The sequence below is a fragment of the Tursiops truncatus genome, chromosome 6, assembly GCF_011762595.2.
Source record: "Tursiops truncatus isolate mTurTru1 chromosome 6, mTurTru1.mat.Y, whole genome shotgun sequence".
NCBI classification, from domain to species: Eukaryota; Metazoa; Chordata; class Mammalia; order Artiodactyla; family Delphinidae; genus Tursiops; species Tursiops truncatus.
In genome coordinates, this window is record NC_047039.1 from 46,161,215 (window position 1) to 46,179,263 (window position 18,049).

General features: G+C 33.8%; 1 protein-coding gene across 5 annotated transcripts in view; it reads right to left on the reverse strand.

The window, feature by feature from the left end:
* The window catches only part of FOCAD (focadhesin), a 313,712-nt gene that overhangs the window by 166,598 nt on the left and 129,065 nt on the right, over nucleotides 1-18,049 (reverse strand). For all 5 annotated transcript variants that reach the window (XM_019934890.3, XM_019934889.3, XM_019934891.3 and 2 more), the window contains exons 12-15: nucleotides 3,229-3,333; nucleotides 2,731-2,832; nucleotides 2,079-2,209; nucleotides 94-220 (exon numbers count right to left, since the gene is read on the reverse strand). In XM_019934890.3, coding sequence (XP_019790449.1) covers nucleotides 94-220; nucleotides 2,079-2,209; nucleotides 2,731-2,832; nucleotides 3,229-3,333 — 465 coding nt within the window. The remainder of the gene's footprint in view (nucleotides 1-93; nucleotides 221-2,078; nucleotides 2,210-2,730; nucleotides 2,833-3,228; nucleotides 3,334-18,049) is intronic.

The following is an 18,049-nucleotide window of genomic DNA, read 5'->3' on the forward strand; positions in this document are numbered from 1 at the left end:
TCTTCTGAACAAAAGTCTCCTACATCCTTGTAACTACAATGCCTTGTAAATTATTTTCTTCCAAATTATACAAAACAACTCAAAAAAGCCCACCTCAGCCTGGCAGAGTGCATGAAGACCTTGTAACACCAAGGCTGCTGGAGTAGCCTGGTCAGGCTTGGTGCATTCATTCAACATCTGGGAAATAGCTGCCAACATATCTGCACCGTGCTGATACGGCCTACAAAAAACGACAGTTTAGACACAAGATTAAAGCCAAAGAACTATATTACTACTCCAAGGTCTTTTGCCTGAACAAAAACATTAATGCTTTTCTTTACTCTTGTGCCTATCAAACGTTGACCCTCAACTAAGAATACCATATGCTTTTGTTCAAAGATTTGCATCTTTATCATTTCTGCTGTAACGTCAGGCTCATTTTTGGTATTATTACCCAAAAAAGAAGACACTCCTTAACAAATTTTATTCTCCCTGAATCACAAAACCTATTGTCTGAATCGACAAAAACTCAAGTCTATAATAATAGTGAAAAGAACTGACTTACCTTATTGAGATCATCAGTAAACCCAGGGATTTGAGATCAGAAGATGATTGGTCATAGCAGTATTACAAACTAAGGTGGGTATGCCTATCACAATAACGACGATAATGATGATAAAATCATAATAATATGAGTTATAACTGACTGAGCACTTACTTCATGCCAGGTACTGTGCTGCATTCACTCACTCATCCTCCTCTCCTTCCTCTATCCCACATATATTGTGCTACCCCCAGAATGCTTTTAACTTCATAAAGAAATGCTCAGGTCTGCATTCGTTGTAACCCCTCAGCGATATAATACTTCTTTCTATTTAACAAAATATCAATTGAAAAAATTGCCTGACTGAATTCTATTGCTTCACTGTCCGCCAAATGGAAATCATTTAACAAAACTGGAAAAATTTGACGGATCTCGAGATGGTAACTGAAAGATTCACTGAATAAGTTTTCAACAGACTCTGATCTGATCTGATGTTTAACGTCTCCTGAGCCTCATCTTTAAGTATGTAAAATTAAAATGTCGGCTATCATCTCTAAATTTTTTCCATGCCAATACCTCAAGAGAATCTAAACTCTTAAGTCTTGGGTTAACACGTGTGTAACTTTTAGACTAAGATGTTTTTTGTGTTGCCAAAAGGCTGAAGCTTAGAAAAGAGGCAGAACTGCTGAGGCTTAAATACAGTCTGATCCAAGATTTTACTTGAAATGGAAATCATCCACATTATCAGCATCTGGGCCAACCCATTCACTGCACAGCTTCAGGAAGTACCACTCACAGTGTCATCATTGACAAAAGTAGAATGATGCTCCAAGAATTCTACAGTGCAGTGGCTCAATCAATATATGAAACTGCAGGATTATAACTCATTTCAAATGTATCAAATCTATTTCCTCTCTAAGATTTTGGCCTTACCCTAATTCAAGAAAATAGAAATCTGGCAAGGTGGAGCTTTGCTTAGTGTTATTTCAGTCTTGTCACCTCCTGCCTAGTTATTAACCCATAACCTAGAATAGCAGAGTCATCTCCCTAACATCTTCATGTCTTCCTAAAGCATACACAGGAATTCAAGGTCATTTCCCTCCTTGTCATAATTCCTAATAATTAATTCCATTCAATGAGTTACAAATAAGGCCTTCTCTATTAGAACATCTTATAAAAATCAGCATAACATAGGGAGAATATAAGAAAGAATTTGACTGATAATCCACTGCTTAGGTTTCAGGAATTTATATATAGAAAAATAGAAAATGTAACATCATATGTTTTATCACAACATTAAATTATTACACAGAAAAGGATATATAAATAGCCTCTAAACCTAGATATAAGTCTAGACCTGAAAAGACATGCCTGCTACTCAAAGCTATTGTCTGATGTTACTAAATTTTACAATCAGACAATTTGACTTTAATATTCATTTATTCTTATTCAAACATCCTCTGCCTATCTTTCCTTGCTTCTTGCTTGCAATAAAAAAATTAAATGCAAAATAATATATCATGATATACATTCCCAAAGGTCAAGCATGTCTTACCTTTGCTTACATATATCTCTGATCGATGCTGCTTTAGCTATCAGTTTCTCCCATTGGACCTCCTTGCGCACAGACAGAGAGGGCACATCGGACATGGCCATGAAACGCTGCAGTTCAGGATAGACACGATCCTAAAAAGGCAATTTTACAAAAAAGGTAATTTCACAACTTGAGTTGAATAATAATTGTCTCCTTTTATGCAGCATTTTCACATCTAAATCTTACATCTGCATTGCAAATTATAATGTGTTTCATCTAATCAGAAAAAAAAGAATGCTGTTATGATTGCTGGGGATTTTCTTACAGATCCATGTACTGTTCATTTCATAAAACAAGAAAAAAGTGGCAAAATCTCACTCTAATTACAAAGGCTCTAATCACTTATATTTCTATCACTTTTTCCACACAAATGGATAAATAAATTTCAGAATTAAGGAAATAAGATTATTTTCTATTCTCAATTTCTGAGAGTCAATCACAACTGACCACATTATAGATCAAAAGTACACTAAATCAAAATTTCTCAATGCAATCATTGATGTCACTCACTAATATTACTATATCAAAGAAGTGTCATGCATAATGACAAAATTACCTTTCTTCAGTGAAAGGGACATACTTACTACTCATACAAGTGTATATCTGAGCTTACCTGTTTTTCCCACAAAGAAGTCAACAAGCGCAAAGTGACAGCTTTTAGTTGCGGAGTGGTTCCAAGAAGTTGAATTACTCGTAGAATTTGTCCTATGCACACCTAGCAAACATTGAAGAAACTTTGGTTTCATAAATGCAAATGTGGATAACCCCAAGGTTACCAAAGGAACTTCAAAACCTCTTATTATAAAATAAAGACTGAAACGGAAGCTTACTACAGTATTACCCATCTCCTCAGAGGTTGGAGATAGCTTTGGGAGGAGCTAGTTAGCAATTCTGGGGGCATAAAGACCCAATCTCAGACAACAGCCAATGGGAAAACTTGATGAAAATGATTTTTAAAAATTAATTCTTAAATATTGTAACAAAAATGTTTGGCCCAACAAGGGAAGCAGTGATCAAGGCAAAATTAAAGGGTCAAAATTTCACATGACAACAAACAAAATTCATGTCTCACTTTCTTTTTGCCCCAAAGTAAGTCGCTTAATATACAAACCTTGTGAACACCAAGTGTAGGCAAAGTATACAATATATCATTGTATAACACAGGTTCCAGTGGTCTTCCTAATTTGAACATCAAAACTGGAATCAGATTTGGTACCTAAAATGAGTTTAAAGAACGTATAAATTATGCCTTTTAAAAGAAATCAATCGATAAAGCAATATTTCATTTTTCTCCAAATGAATACTATGAATTACTATGAATTACTATGAATACTATGAATACTATGAATTAAAAGCCTAAAAAAATGTCAGTTAGCCATTTGTTATTAATGGTAATTTCAAAGTACTGCTAATATTCTATCTCTTTTATAATTACCTGTGAGCCCTTGTTCTATCCCTTTATACACATATACATATTACAGGGGTTTTTTGGTGTTAAAAAAATGCTTTTCTTAAACAACTATGACATAAACTCTCAGCAATACAAAAATAATTAATACATATCCTGCCCTAAAGAAGCTTACAGTTCTAATGAGTAGCATAGTGAAATATTCAATGGTTATTCCAATGTAAAATAATTAAAACCAATTGTAATATAGGGGGGGTTAATGGACAAAAATTTCCCTCCACGTTCATACTTCAATCCCTATGCATGACACAATAAAATAAGAAGAGCAAAATCATTTGTGGATCAAAAGACTTAATATTGTTAAAATGGTACTATTTCCCAAATACATCTACATATTCAATGCAATCCCTATCAAAATCCCAGGTAGCCTCTTTGCCAAAATTCAGAAATTGATCCTAAAATTCATTTGAAAACAAGTGATCCTGAAGAGCCAAAACAATCTTCAAAAGGAGCAAAATTTGAAGATTCAACCTTCCCAAATTCAAAATTTATTACAAAGTTACAGCAGTCAAAATAGTGTGGTACTGACATGAGGATATAAATATAGATCAATGAAATAGAACTCACAGTCTAGAAATAAATCGTTACATTTAAGTCAATTGATTTTAGACAGAAAGGCCAAGAAAATACAATGCAGAAAGAAGAGTCTCTTTGAAAAATGGTGTTTGATTTTTGACAACTGTATTTCCACATGCAAAAGAATTAATTTGGACCCCTTCCTCACACCACATGTAAAAATTAACTCAAAATAGATTTCAGACCTGAATGTAGGAGCAAAAACTGTAAAGCTCTTAAAGAAAATATAGGAGTAAATCTTTGTGACCTTGAGTTAGGCAAAGCCTTCTTAGATATGACACCAAAAGTATGAGCAACAAAAGAAAACAAAACATTTCATCAAATTAAAAATATTTGTCCTTCAAAAGACGCTATAAAGAAAATGAAAAGAACAACCCACAGAATGGAAGAAAATATTTGCAAATCATATATCTAATGAGGAACTTACATCCAGAATATATGAAGAATTCATACAACTCCATAATAAAGGACAAATGACTCAATTTTAAAAGAGCAAAGGATCTAAAGAGATACTTCTCCAAAGAAGATAAAAAAATGGCCAAAAAAAAACATGAAAAGATACTCAATCAGCATTAGCCATGACATAAATGCAAATCAAAATCAAATGATGCATGACTTCATACCCAATACGATGGCTTGAAACCACATTAAGTGTTAGCAAGGATGTGGAGAAATTGGGACCTTCATACACTGCCAGTGGGAAAGTGAAATGGTGCAGCCCCTTTGGAAAACAGTCTGACAGTTTCTCAACTGGTTAAACAGAATTACCATATGATCTAGTAACTGTACTCCTAAGTACCTACCCAAGAGAAATTAAAACATACATCCACACGAAAACTTACATGTGAATGTTCACAGAGGTATAATTAATAATAGCCAAACAGTGGAAACAACCCAAATATCCATCAACTGATGAAGGGATAAATAAAATACAGCATATCCATATGATAGAATATTATTCTGCCATGAAAAAGTAATCAACATGGATGAACCATGAAAACATCGAGTGAAGTAAAAGAAGCCAGTCACAAAAGACCACATATTATATGATCCATTTATATGAAATGTCCAGAATAGGCAAATCTACAGAGACAGAAAGTAATTGCTTAGGATCGGGAAGGTATAGGAGAAAATGGGGAGTGACTGCTAATGGGTACAATGTTTCTTTTGGTGGTGATGAAAATGTTCTTAAATTATCTGTCATTACGGTTGCACAATTCTGTGAATATACTAAAAGTCACTTTGTACACTTTGAATGAATTAATTAAATGGCATGTGAGTTATATATTATAAATATATATAAAATATATTTATATGTATATTTTATTATTTTTAATAAATATATAAAACTACATTTTAAAATCATTAAGTGAACACCTATTATGAGCAAGGATCTCTACTTGATGGCACAAAATGCAATGCCAAAAAAATTTTATTTTCCTTATAGTGCATTTGACAAGTTTGTTACCCAGAAATTGATAAATTTCCTCTATCTGCTGTAGTCTTAGAAAACTTGTTCCTTCTAAGCTTAGAAGACATCTATTTTAATTCAATCTCAAGAAGGAAAAAAAAAATCCTCCTAACCCTACCAACAAAAAAGTGACAGTTAAACACTGACTCATTAATGGGCCTGACCATCACATACCACAGCGGCATTTGGAGCTACACATGTAATGGCTACAGACACACAACACACAGGCAGAAGTTATGATGTTTTTAACAACTGCTGGGGCTCTATTGGAACAGAAGTTCCAGCACCCTCACCTTGAGCAAACGAAAGGAAACAAATTTTTGAATTGGCTTTTTAACTCCCCATTTTAATTAAAAAAGGTTATCTTAGATTACACTGCACAGGCCTCAATGAATTACTCCTTCTGGGAAGATCTCTACCAAGACAGTTTGACAGATTGTTAGTTCTGAGAAGGGCAATCAGTACATATAGTGGCATTTTACAAAACAGTGTATTTAATTATATGGCTTTTAACAAATGTTTAAATTATATTGTCAGGAAAGAAATAAAGTATTCTACTTAAGCTAAAGAGTACACCTCCTTCATGATCCTCAGACCTAAAGAAGTATGTAAGGGTGTTTAGTTTTCTCTGGTAAGTTCAGAAATTAAAAAACAAAGTGGGAAATTTTTACAGCAAATAATCTTAGATCTTGAGGCTATTCTAGTACATATTAAATTCTCAAATCAATGGAAAAAGAAAATAGGTGTTATTTCATTAGGAAAACATAGATATAGACATATATGTGTGGAAAACATTTTTTGCATAAAGTCTGAGCTGTTGTTTTCCAAATGAAAAGACATATGTGTATTTATTGATTTACTTGAGATGTCATTATGGGCTCTTGATTCCTCTGCTCTTGAGTCTTCTATTCTCTGGAAGCAAAAAATGCAGAGAATGAATACTCTGCCTTTACCTTAAATTTAAAATAAGCTGGCAAGTGCCCTATAATTCACTGTCTCAAGACCTCCTGGTTTCATAAAACTCAATGTTTTCTCTCCCTCCTTCAGAATTCAAGTCTTTGATTTAAAAAATTTGATTTCAAATGATGGAATCATTAAGGAAACCCCTCCCATAAGACTATCAGCAGGTTTCTCAGCAGAAATCTTGTAGGCCAGATGGGCATGCAGAATGATATATTCAAAGTGCAAACAATCAAACAAAAAAAACCAGCCAACTAAGAATACTATATCTAGCAAAACTTTCTTTCAAAAATGTAGGAGAAATACTTTTCTAGATAAACAAAAGCGAGGGAGTTCATTCACTAGGCCTCCCTTACAAGAAATGCTAAAGGAAGTCCTTCAAGTTGAAAGGAAAGAACATTACATTGCAACATAAAAATATATAAAAGTATAAAGCTCAGTGATAAAGGTAAATGTATAGAAAAATATAGAATACTGTAATATGTCACTTTTAATACTAGAATAGGAGATAAAGACATAAATATAAATAGCTAACTATAAAGATATGTTAATGGATACACAACATAAAAAGATGTAAGTTGTGACATCAATACCATAAAGTATGGGGGGGGGGTTGAAAAAGTAGAACTTTTACATGCAATTAAAGTTAAGTTATTACGAGCTTAAAATAGGCTATTATACATGTAAGGTCTTTTCAGTTAAGTGCCATGGTAACCACAAAGAAAATACCTATAGAAGATACATAAAAGATAATGAGTAAGGAATCAAAGTATTTCACTACAAAAACATCAACAAAACACAAAGACTGAAAGAGAGGAAAAGAGGGACACAACAGCTATAATTCAGACAAAAACCAGTTAACAAAACGGCAATATTACGTCCTTCCTGATCTAGAATTACTTTAAATGTAAATGGATTAAACTCCCCAATCAAAAGACAGAGTGGCTAAAAGTTAAAAGACAAGATACAACTAAATGCTGTCTACAAGAGATTTACTTTATATTTCAGGACACACATAGGCTAAAAATAAAATGACAAAAAAAGATACTCTATGCAAATAGTAACCTCTAAAAGAAAGCAAGGATAGCATAACTTATATCATGCAAAATAGACTAAGTCAAAAACTGTCACAAGAAACAAAGACGAACATTATATAATGATAAAAGAGTCAATTCACCAGGAAGTTAAACAATTATAAATATATATGCACCCAACATCAGAGCAATATAAGTATGCTCAAATATACAAAGCAAATATTGACAGAACTGAACGGAGAAATAGATACCAACACATATAATAGATTTCATTACTCCACTTTCAATAATAAATAGAACATCCAGACAGAAGATCAATAAGAAAACAGAGGACATGAACAACACTATGGACCGAATGAAACTAACAGACATATACAGAGCATTCCATCCAACAGCAAGAAAATACAAATTCTTCTCAAGTGCATACACAACATTCTCCAGGAAAGATCCACATGTTAGGTCACAAAATAACAAATTTAAGAAGACTGAAATCATACTAAGTATCTTTTCTTACCACAGTGGAGTGAATCTAGAAATAAATATTAGTAAGAACACAGGAAAATTCACAAATACATAGAAACTAAATAACACACTGTTCATCAACAGATGAATGGATAAAAAACATGTGACATAGACACACACACATATATACATACACACAATGGAATACTACTCAGCCATAAATAAAGAATAAAATTTTTCCATTTGCAACAAAATGGATGGACCTGGATGGTCTATGCTTAATGAAATAAGTCAGACAGAGAAAGACAAATACTGTATGCTATCACTTACATGTAGAATCTAAAAAATAAAACAAACTAGTAAATATAACAAAAAGGAAACAGATTAACAGATATAGAGAACAAACTAGTCATTACTGGTGGGAAGAGGGAAGAGGGGAGGGGCAATATAAGGATAGGGGATTAAGTTTATACAAACTACTATGTATAAAATAAATAAACTAGGGCTTCCCTGGTGGCGCAGTGGTTGAGAGTCCGCCTGCAGATGCAGGGGACATGGGTTCGTGCCCCGGTCTGGGAAGATCCCACATGCCACAGAGCGTCTGGGCCTGCGAGCCATGGCCGCTGAGCCTGCACGTCCGGAGCCTGTGCTCCGCAACGGGAGAGGCCACAACAGTGAGAGGCCCGCGTACCACAAATAAATAAATAAATAAATAAATAAATAAACTACAAGGATATATTGTACAGCACAGGGAATCCAGCCAATATTTTATAATTACTATAAATGGAGTATAATCTATAAAAATTTCGAATCACTATGTTACACACCTGAGATTAGTGTAATAGTGTAAGTCAACTATATTTCAATTTTAAAAAAGAAAAAGTATCTCAAATAAATACTCTAATCTTATACCTCAAGGAACTAGAAAAAGAAGAATAAACTAAGTTCCAAGTTAGCAGAGGGAAGGAAATAATGGAAATTAAAGTAGAAATAAATGAAGTAAATAACAGAAAAAAATCAACAAAATTAAAAGTTAGTATTTTAGAACATCAACAAAATTGACAACCCTTTAGCTAGACTAAGAAAAAAAGAGAGAAGACTCAAATAAAATCAGAAATGAAAGAAGAGACATAACTGATACCAAAACAATACGATGGATTTTGAGACAACCATATACAATTATACTACAATAAATGGGATAACCTAGAAGAAAAGGCTAAATTCCTAGAAATATACTTCTCACGAAGACTGAATCATGAAGAAATAGAAAATCTGAACAGACCAATTATAAAGAAGGAGATTGAGTCAGTAATCAAAAACCTCCCAACATAGAAAAGCCCAGGACCAGATAACTTCACATGTGAATTCCACCAAACATTTAAAGAAGAATTAACACCAATCCTTCTTAAACTCGTCCCTAAAAATTGAAGAGGTGGGAACACTTCTGGACTCATTATATGAGACCAGCATTATTCTCATACTAAAACCAGACAAAGACATTACAAGAAAAGAAAACTACAGGCAAACATCCCTAATGAACACAGATGCAAAAAGACTCAACAAAATACTAGTAAACAGAATTCAACAACACATTGAAAGGATCATAAATCATGACTAAATGGGATTTATCCCTGGAGTGCAAGGATGGTTCAACATGAAAATCAATCAATGTTATAAACTACATTAATAGAATGAAAGATAAAAATCTCATGATCATCTCAATATTCACAGAAAAAGTGTTTGACAAAACTCAGCACACTTTCATGACAAAAACATTTACTAAACTAGGAACGGAAGAAACTTACCTCAAAATAATAAAGGCTCTATGACTATGAAAAGCCCACAGCTAATATCATACTGAAAAATAAAAATGAAAAACTTTTCCTCTAAGATCAGGAATAAGGCAAGGGTGCCCACTCTTGCCATTTCTATTCAACATAGTACCAGAAATTCTACGCAGAACAACTAGGTGAGAAAAAAAAATGAAAGTCATCCAAATCAGAAAGGAAAAAGTAGGGACTTCCCTGGTGGTCCAGTGGTAAAGAATACACCTTCCAATGCTGGGGACACGGGTTTGATCCCTGGTTGCGGAACTAAGATCCCACATGTCACAGGGCAACTAAGCCCGTGTGCCACAACTACTGAGCCCACGTGCTTCAACTAGAGAGCCCACATGCTGCAACTACAGAGCCCGTGTACTCTGGAGCCCACACGCCACAACTGGAGAGAGAAAACCTGCACACCACAACTAGAGAGAAGCCTGTGTGCAACAATAAAGAGCTTGCACACCACAATGGAGGATACTGCATGCTGCAACAAAGATCCTGTGTGCTGCAACTGAGACCCAACGCAGCCAAAAAAGAAAAAAAAAAGGAGGAAGTAAAATTATCTCTGTGATAACATGATCTTGTATGTAGAAAACTCTAGTGATTCCACATACCAAAAAGTTAATTAAAACTAGTAAATGAATTCAGGAGAGTTGCAGGATACAAAACAAACATTAAAAATCAGTTGTGGGGCTTCCTGGTGGCACAGTGGTTGGGAGTCCGCCTGCCGATGCAGGGGATGCGGGTTCGTGCCCCAGTCCAGGAGGATCCCACATGTCGCGGAGTGGCTAGGCCCAAGAGCCATGGCCGCTGGGCCTGCGTGTCCAGAGCCTGTGCTCCGCAACGGGAGAGGCCACAACAGTGAGAGGCCCACGTACCGCAAAAAAAAAAAAATCAGTTGTGTTTCTATACACTAACAATGAACAATCCAAAAAGAAAATTAAGGAAACAATCGCATTTACAATAGCTCAAAAAGAATAAAATACTTAGGAATAAACTTAACTACAAGGTTAAAGACTTGAATATTGAAAACTACAAAACATTGCTTAAAGAAATTAAAGACAACACAAATAAATGGAAAGACATCTTGCGTTCATAGATCTGAAGACCTAATATTGTTAAAATGTCCATGCTACCCATAAAAGTCTACAAATTCAATGTAATCCCTGTCAAAATCCCAATGGAATTTTATTTTTGCACAATAGAAAAACAATCATAAAATTCATATGGAACCACAAAGGACCCTGAATAACCTCAAAACATATTACAAAGTTACAGTAATCAAAACAGTATGATACTGGCACAAGGACAAACATATAAACCAATGGAATAGAATAGAGGGCCCAGAAATAAACCTATGTATATACGATCAATTAATTTATGACAAGGAGCCAAGGATATACAATGAGAAGAGGATAGTCTCTGCAACAAATCCAGGGAAAACTGGATATCTGCATGCAAAAGAAGGATATTGGACCCTTATCTTACACCATACACAAAAATCAACTCAAAATGAATTAAAGACTTAAACATAAGACCTGAAACTATAAATCTCCTAGAAGAAAACATAGGGTAAAAACTTCCTAACTTTGCTCCTGGCAATGATTTCTTGTATATGACACCAAATGCACAAGCAACAAAAGCAAAAACAGACAAGTAGGCCTACTTCAAACTGAAAAGCTTCTGTACAGCCAAGAAAACATAGTAAAAAAAGGCAACATATGGAATAATAAAAAAAATTGCAAACCATATATTTGATAAGGGGTTAATACCCAAGACATACCAGGAAACCCTACAATTCAACAAGAAAAATATAAACAAACAAATAACCTGATTAAAAAAATGAGCAAAGGACTTGAATAGACATTTTCCAAAGAAGAAATACAAATGGCCACAGGTATATGAAAAGATGCTTAATATCACTAATCATCAGGGAAATGCAAATCAAAACCACAGTGAGATATCACCTCATACCTGTTAGAATGGCCATTACCAGTAAACTAGAAAATAACAGGTGTTGGCAAGGATGTAGAAAAACTGGAATCCTTGTACACTGTTGGCAGAATGTAAAATGGTGCAGTCACTATGAAAAACCGTACGGAGGTTCCTCAAAAAATTAAAAATAAAACTAACGTACGATCCAGCAATCCCACTTCTGGAAATTCAGGACAGGCAGTAGTCTCTTTTAAAATTTATTCACAAAAAAACATTAAATGCTCAGTTGCTATTAGCTGCCTGTTCTGAAACGAGTCTTCTTTATTGAAACACAATTTTCTGTAATATTTTATGGAATATAAACAAACTTGAATTGTTTGACTTGTTTAACTTGGCACTGTTAGTTTTTATAATAAAATACACATGAGTATTTTAAAATGTTTCAAATAACTGAAATATTTCAAAGGAATTGAAATCAGGATCTCAAAGAGATATTAGCACCCCCATGTTCACTGCAGCATTATTCACAATAGCTAAGAGATGGAAATAACCTAAATATCCATCAGTGGATGGATGGATAAATAAAATGTGGTATACACACACAATGGACTATTACTCAGCCTTAAAAAAGGAAATCCTGTCATATACTACAGTATGGATAAATCTTGAGGACATTATGCTATGTGAAACAAGCCAGTCACAGAAGGACAAATATCACATGGTTCTACTTGTATAACTATCTAAAGTAGTCAGTCTTAAAAAAAGAAAGTAGAATGGTGGTTGTCAGGGGCTGGGGGAAGGGGGAAATGGGGACTTGCTGTTCAATGGGTACAGATATTCAGTCTTGCAAGATGAAAAATTGTATACAGTATACCTAACATTTTGATAAGAAGGTATAGTTCATGTTACGTGTTTTACACCACAATTTTAAAAAGAACCATGAGATGTTTTTTAAGAGTCAGAAGAGTCTTGTCGAGTTCATTTAGGTAAATGACTTTATATTACAGATGATGGAAGTGAGGCACAGAGGGATCACACAGTTAGTTGGTGGCAGAATGAGGATGGAAGTCGACGTCTCAGTTCACCCCTCTATTCTATCCTGGCGGAAGTGAAAATGATAGAAGATTTCAGGCTGTACATAATAGGATAAAGAGCTATTATGTAAGTCTTCTCCCTATAATCAGACAAAACATCCAGAAAAAGTAAGCAGGAGAGACAAAACCCAGTACCTACCTGGAGTCAATCATATAAAGAACAGAGTAGAAAAATTTAACTCTGGGTTCCACGAAAAATATCCATGTTGGCAACACTGTATGAGGCTATACAGAAAGTAGCATAATCTTTCAGAGAGTTCTATAATGAAAATCATGAGTAGGCTATCCACTTATAAATTGAGAATACAAAGGGCTTTGTTATTATTCATTTTAGTTTTCAGATGAGAGATATAATAAATGTTTATAACTACCCTCTTCTTTAAAAGCATGAGAGACTCATACTTTAATACTATATAAGAGATATAGCTATAAATTAGTATTAAAAATTAAGATACCAGTGAAGAAAATAATTCAAGGCATGATCATCTTATGGAAGTAAGAGGCAAAAATCCAAAGCAATATCTGGTTTTCTTTAACTTTTTAGACTTATGTTTTACAAAACTAGACCTGAACTACAAAAGCACATTCTTAGATCCTATTTTATACATATCCTTGGATAAGTGCTGAACCATCTTTGCACAAGACTCTCTCCTGTGAAAAAATGGAAGTAATCTATCTACACAAGTGTATTTGCCATTTATAAAACAGTGGTAAGATAACAGTATGTGTTAAGTTAGAAATGAAAAGATAAAACATGAATTTAAAAAAAAATTTTTTATTGAAGTATATTTGATTTATAATACTGTGTTAGTTTCAGGTGTACTACACCATGATTCAGAAAAACATGAAATTTTATAAAACAAAGAGTGAATATGCTAGGATGGTACATATAAAAAAAAGCATAAATACATTCTTTAATAATTTTAACACTGACAGAAATTTTTTAAAATTATTCTACAAAAAAGGGGCATAATGTACTATGATTTTTTTTTAACATTAGTTAATTCGACCTTCCTCAATTATATGACATGTCTACTTTGGTATCTACTTATTATTTAAGTAATACAGTGAAAAGCAGTCCATTGAGGGATGTGCTGAAAAACTAATTGTTGCCTTTACTTGTAAGGAATCTGCAGAAACACAGCAACATTACAGTAATGTAAACACAGTATAATTTTTTCCTTCTGTGGTTCATATTATATTTATATCACAGCATATAATTAAATAAGTGGTCTAGGGTCTTGAAGTTTAACCTTTGAGAGTCAGATAAGGTCAAGGGAAGATAGGTATCTAGAAGATTCCTCCCACTGGGCAATCTTCTTTCTATCTGATATTCACTCTAGCCTTATTCCAGTTCAGCCTGAGCAGCTGATCCATAATGACTCCTCCAACAGTAACAGCTAACATCTATTGAACAGCGACTGTAAATGCTCTCCTTAGCACTTTATAGAAATCATGATTATCATGTTTGAAATGACAAAACTGAAGCTTGTAAAGGCCAAATAATGTGCTCAAGGTAACAGAGCTAGTATGTACTGGAGGTAGCACTAGAGCAAAGCAATTTAACTCTGAAGAGCCCAGGTACTTGCCACTTTGCCTTACCAAAAGTAGGGATGGCATCTTCCTCACCTTTGAATCTCAGGTTCCAGCATACCGTAAGTGCTTTTAGAATGCATAAACTACTCCTAATTCCTTTATCTGCTCAAATTCTATTTGCAAGATGGATCTTATAATAGTGTTGCAGCTATTTCATTCGGTACCCAATTATTAAAAGCCTACCACTTGAAAAGAAAAGTACTTAAAGATAGTACTCTGACCAAATTAACTTTGAATCAGAAAAATTTACCTGTTAGGTAAGTGTTACCAGGATATCAAAATGTTACCAGGACATCTTCAGAATCTGAGGTAAGAATTTCCCAGTACGTAGAAAAATAAGTTCAGCAACACAGGAGCTCAAAGTATGGAAAAAAAGAGGATATACGACAAACTAGAATGGATAAAGTCAAGTATCATATCACTTGAGGAGTCTGAAATACCTGGAAGAAAATAATCATGACCTTTCTCAACCTAAACTTAATTTCTAGGTTAGCCTCCTTAGTCTTCTGAATTTAATTATCTCTCAGAGTCTGGCAATTTATGTATTTAGAACATGGTATAAGAAAACTTAAATTATAAAGTAATAGTCACACTTAGTATGTAATCACCAGTGGGAAAAAGGAGTATAACCACAACTTCTTTCAATTGCTAACATTTTAACAACTTGCTATAAATGATAACTATAATGACTGAATTCCTGAAAGTATAAAATTTCCTTCCTAAAAAAAGGCGGTTTTACGTTTCTATCATGGTAAGATCTAAATCTTTGGTAGTCTGACTGGTAGAACAAAAGTGAAAAGCCAATATCCTGTTAAGTAAAGTATAATGTGTGTATTTTTCCTTTCAATTCGGTACAGTCGATTTCTACTACTGCATATGTCACTGACAGTAAGTCTTAAGTCGGAGAGTTGAAAGGAGGAGTCTGAATGCCCTCCAACAATGAGATATAATTAAATACAGCTCAGTGAGATAAGCAACTATGTAATAAAACTAGAGAGAGTCAATGCTTTGAATGTATTAAAATAGTACATTGCTCAAGGATCCCAAAGCTATGACAGTCAGATCAGTTTACTGGAATATGAAAAACTATGCAAGACTGACAATGGTAAACATGAGCCAATTCATACTACATTTGAGGGAAAAAAAGATTAAATGGTCAATACAAATTGGCTGAACATAAAGTATGACTCCAAATCCTCACTTTCCTTCTTCAGTGACAAAAAACCTTTGAAGTATAAATAAGTGGTAGGTATTTTATACCATGAATTGTATTTATAAGGTCCCAATTCAGTCTCAAATGAAAGCCTTAACATTAAATAGGGTTTACATGAATAATGGTAAACAAATGACCTGACTAGAAAGCTATATTAACCAAAAAGATTCACACCCAGAATGAAGTAAAATTAATGAAAAAAGCCAGAAACATAAAAAAGGATTGATATAAATGTCTTGCAACAATGAATAAGAAGACATTCAATTGCTTGGAGTAGACAGTGTATTGTTAAGGAATGACAAAAAACAGATTTAGTAAACTCCTATCCTGCATAATCTTCTGCATCAAGGAATAATATTAGACTAGAGAGATGAATGTTAGTAAGAAAACACTGACAGTGACACCCATGATAGAAGCAGACAGTACAAACTGAAAGAAAAAAAAAAAGATGATGATGATTCATCCATGAATGGTTTTTAGAAAAACTGATTATTAACGGGGAGGAGAAATCCTAACACGTTACCACGTAAGAAAAAAATTCCAAATGGATTCAGGAATTAAATATCAAAGAGAAATAATGATTAAAGAATCTAGAAGAAATGTTAAGTGAATATTTACATGCCCTCTAGAAAGAAAATAGCTCACTATGCATTAAAACAATGAAAGTAAAGATGGCTACAATTCAAGAACATTTAGAAAACAAAAAGAGCTACTGAATTTAAACACATATTAGCACAACAAAAAAATTCAACAACAGTTGAAAGATAAAGTTAAGGAAATTCTCCTCAAAAGTGGACTAAAAATGTAGAGAGAAGAAAATAGGGGAACAAAAGATAAGAAAAATATAAGACCAGTACAGAATTCAAGGTCCAAGCAAGAGAAGTTATAGAAAGAAAGATCAAGGTCAGTAGAGGGAAAGAAATTAATGACAAAATAACAAAGAAAATTCCCCAGAATTCAAGGACCTGGATTTCCAGATTAAAAGAGCCACCAGTTATCCAGCACAACAGAGGAAAAAAGATTCACACTAATACACATCGGCATTGAAATTACAGAGTATGGGGCAAAGAGAAGATTCTGAAAGCTTCCAGAGAGGAAAAATAAAAACAAAAATTAGGTTCACATAAACATATACTCAGGATTTCAGGAATCAGAATAACTTTGGATTTCTCCACAGCAACACTGCAACCTATAGAAGCAGTGGAAGAAAACAAAAAAGATTTTGAATAAAAATGGGTCCCAATGCAGAATTCTACACCCAAACTAACCCAATCTCTGCCACACAGTAAAGCACTCACTAACAGTCAGCTATGAAACACACACACACACACACACACACACACACACACACACACACACACACACACACACACGAGATTTTTCAACCAGTGATTTGATACTTGAAATAAAGAATGCAAAAATTCTTAAGATACATAAAGATTTCCCCCTCCAAAACGGACACAGCATATATATCTAAAACTCAAAGAGAAAAAGAAAAGGAGCGAATAAAAACTTTAAATCTCACTACTAATTTTTAAAACTGAAAATTATAACAAGATAATTTTCTCACATACTAAAGTTTAAAATATTTTTAACTTCTAAAACAATGTAAACATACAGTGAAACAGATATTCTCACACAATTATGGGGGAGTAAAAGGTGATACAATGTTTCTAAACAGAAAAATTTCAAACTTCATTTAAGAAGTTTAGCTCTAATCTGGGATTTGCTTCAAAATAACACTTCTGAGTTGGGGACTGGAGAGTGGAGAGTACAAGAGATACAGGCCAGCTATGGAATGATAACTGTTGAGGCTAAGGGATGGATTCATCAGGTTTATTATACTATCTATCCACTTTTGAATATGTTTGAAATTTTTCATAATAAAACATTAAAAATCTTCTAATCTAGGAGTCTCATTACATAAATGTATTTTTTTAAAAAATCAGAAATTCAATAAAATTTAGGAGACAAGATTCCCCCCAATATACATACAATATCATGTCAGAGTAAATCAGCTAAAAAAAAAGCAAAACACAATAAAAACCTCCATATTATAAAACACCAATACAATGTGCAAAACATATGCCAGGAAAAAAAACATACTGTAAATAGAATTTGTTGTTATAACCACAAAGAAAAAAGGGCAAAGAGAAACAGAAAACTCTGTGTTCCTGTACTACAGAAGAATTGAAGACAGACAAGTTATCTGTGAATATTTAAAGGGTAACATATAAAGGACAAACTAGGTTTGTTTCATGTAATCCCAAGGCCCAAACTGAAGGGCATACTTGGGT